We start from the raw sequence: 3,178 nt of genomic DNA on the forward strand, positions 1-3,178 counted from the left end.
TGGAATGTGCTGTTATGCACGGCGGTGATCTACCTGTGCCCTCATAGCACAGTCGAATGCAGGAAGTAATCCACGAGGATATATGCTGCGCTGAGACTGGCTGCCCACACATTCTTTCCGCCACTGAAATAAACAATTGAGTTGACTTACGGAACTCTCGTGTCCTATCTATATAAAAAGCCAACGCCCTCCTAACTTCCAGGCAGTGCAAAGCCTGTTCCCTGGGCGACACGTGTGGCTTGGGGTAAAACACTGGCAGGTAAATATCCTGGGACATATGGAAGTGCGAGACAACCTTGGGAAGGAACCCCGGCTGTGGACACAACCTCACCTTATCTTTAAAAAACACCATGTAGGGTGGTTCTTGTCCGAGACAGAACATCAGAAATGACTGCCCGTCGCAGGGAGCCATAGCCTGTAATACCTCTGAGGCTGGTATAGGGGGCTCTGTCTGTGAGGTGGAGTGTTTTCCATATAAGGGCATGTAAATTAATAATCTTCCCCTGCTCGCTCCACCCATTGCAGTAACAGATCAGCCAGTGGGCTGACTGGTGCTCAGGCCTGCTACTCCACCCACTGCAGCAAAAACCAACCTATGGGGTGATAAGTTCACAGGCAATAAAACAGGCAGGCAGCCCCTCTCTCACTGGGGATTCGCATCGAGTGAACGCCTGGCCTGATCACCCAGACGCCTTGCACCCCCCGCTCTTGAGTCTTACTGAGTGTACTCCGAGTTGGTCGACCCGAGTGGAGACAGTTTATGAGCGTGTGACCGGTACTTGTGTTCCTGCTGTCTCCAGAACTGGTATAACCCCCCCCCCCCCCCGCCATCATCCCTATCCTAATTGATTTTTTAGTTGTCCTTATTGCTTGCCAAGTGACAGTGGCTAAAAAGTTACTAAGTTAGTTTATAAATAGTTGTGGTTTAGGTTTTTTACTGTTTCCTTGTATAAAGTTGTGTAAATAGTCAGCCCTATGGATAATACCAGTGTTAATTCAACTGTTCCTAACCCCTGGGCAGTTATTGGGAATTATTGTGATTTAGAAAAGCCTCAGGGAATTGTTTTGTGTTGTCTGGCAATCTGTTTAATTTTTGTTCTGATGATTGTCTGGCGCCATCAAAATAAAATCAGTTTGTACTTTTTGAAACCCCCAGTTGTGGTCTCATCCTTTCCGGCATCCCTTCGAACCTCGTGTATTACGGGGACTGACATGGCGTCACGAACAGGATGCCGGAACCCCGGAGACCATGACAACTCTGATAGTTGCCCCTGGGCTAAAACTGAGACCCCAGGTTCTGAGGAGGATCAGTTTAATCATTTGCAATACCACCTCCTCTGTACTCGACAGCGCGAAGGGGCCCCTAACACTTTTGACTGGGTCTGTGTCATAGGACACGGCCATGATTGTAGGACCTACACCATTCCTTTGGGGTTGAGCGATGTGGGCTGCTTGCTAACTTGCCATCCCACCTTCAGGGCCACCCCGGCTGATAATAGCCTTCAACCGTGTCTCACTCAAGTGGGTGAGACAGCCCCTAATTCAAACCCTCTTAGCCTCTGGAAAGAGGTGAACAGAGTAATTAAACTCTGTGGGGTAGCCCCCTCCATCTTGGCCCCCGAGCCAAGAGCCCCACATGGATCACCTGCACACCACCTGTTAATAGGATTGGTCCAAAGGTTAGATGGGATAAAAAAGGTTAAAAAACTACGCCCCGATTCTTATAAATCAGAGGATGTTCTGGCTGCCATCTGCAATACCCTAGCAGCGGCCCTTGATAAAGTTACCATCTACCATGGGGCCGTTACAAATTGTGCACGTGGGGTGGCGCACTCACAGTCAGAGGGAGAACCGGAGTTTTCCCCTCAGGCGCCAAAGACGCCTCCTTTAGAGACACAACTTCCTCCCCCATACCAAGGCTCTCATGACCCACCAAACATTTACCCTGGCTTGACTACCCTGAGTTCAACCATACCCACAGCTCCCGACCTGATTGTACCGGAGGCCCTCCCTGTGACTGTAACCCGATTAAAAAGGGATGGTCAGGGGAATACCTCTCAGGTAACTGAGACCCGCCCCCGAACCAAGGCGGAAATGAAGGAGTTCATCACAGATACTGCCCGACGTCCGGATGAGCCTCCTATAATCTGGGTAGGGAGATTAGCCTTGGAACAGGGGAGTGACTGGGTTGACCGGGAGGAAGCCTTAACGTTAACCCGTACCGGGAGTTGGTCGCGGGGCCTTATGGGGGGAGTATTGGCAGCGAATAATCATTGGCCTGTAACGGCCGCAGCTGCCGCGCACCTCCAAATACAAGGGGGATTTCGCGCAGTACAGATGCCACCTGATTGTGTGAATAACTCCACTACCCTTATGTACGCAATCGCTGGGAGTTCTATTCTGCTCTGGGATCCCACTGCACACCCCCTCAACTTAACTAACGTTCAGACGGTAGCACAAAACCCATTTCGTTTTGTTGATGATCCCACTCAGATTCCCATAGAAGATGCGGCTGTTACCCTAGCCGTGGACAACAGCCCTAATCTAGACACAGGGGCTCTTCTGTGGCTAAGGGGATACACAGGACAACCTATTGGCCGACTATACGACGCTGTAGAGAGGGTGAAGTGGGCAACACTAAAGGCCGCCCTACTTGCAACCCCCTCTACTCTGGTGAAAGGGTCCAAAATGGTGCCCAAACCCAAATACCCCGAGCGTTCGTTCATCGAGCGTAAGATTTTTGGATTTTTATTGGGTAAGGGACTCGCCAAGGAAGCTATTAGGAAAATGAATAGTGATCAACAGAAAGACTTGGCTGTGAAATTGGGGTGGGAAGATCGCCCTATTCCCCCGCAGCCAAAAAACGGGGAGAGGCCGAGTGCCTAGCGGTCACTTGGCCCGATTTAAATGACCCTCGACCCTATCAAAACCTGACTACCGAAAACGAGACAATTATCCCCTTTTTGTTAGGCACGGGGGCACAGGTATCCATCATCCCCCCCGATATGTCCCACACCCCCACTGGAAAGATAGTCTTTGTACAGGGATTAAATAGCGTTGAAGCAACCTACGTTAGTCCGTCACAATTGGCTTTCTCTTCGATCTTAATTAGCCCGCCTTGAGGGCGTTGTTTGTCCCCTTTTTGTTTTTCAGGTACCAACCCATTCGAGCCCCCCAC

The 3,178-nt window shown here is 50.5% G+C and overlaps 1 protein-coding gene across 1 annotated transcript; it reads left to right on the top strand.

Moving 5' to 3' along the window:
• The first annotated feature begins 829 nt into the window (after positions 1 to 829).
• LOC149521840 (uncharacterized) lies at positions 830 to 2,886 on the top strand. Its single transcript, XM_089772721.1, has one exon. The coding sequence runs from the start codon at positions 976 to 978 to the stop codon at positions 2,884 to 2,886; it is 1,911 nt and encodes a 636-aa protein (XP_089628847.1). The 5' UTR covers positions 830 to 975.
• Positions 2,887 to 3,178: the final 292 nt, after the last annotated feature.

This window comes from Pelodiscus sinensis, chromosome 22, assembly GCF_052426305.1.
Source record: "Pelodiscus sinensis isolate ZL-2025 chromosome 22, ASM5242630v1, whole genome shotgun sequence".
NCBI lineage: Eukaryota > Metazoa > Chordata > Testudines > Trionychidae > Pelodiscus > Pelodiscus sinensis.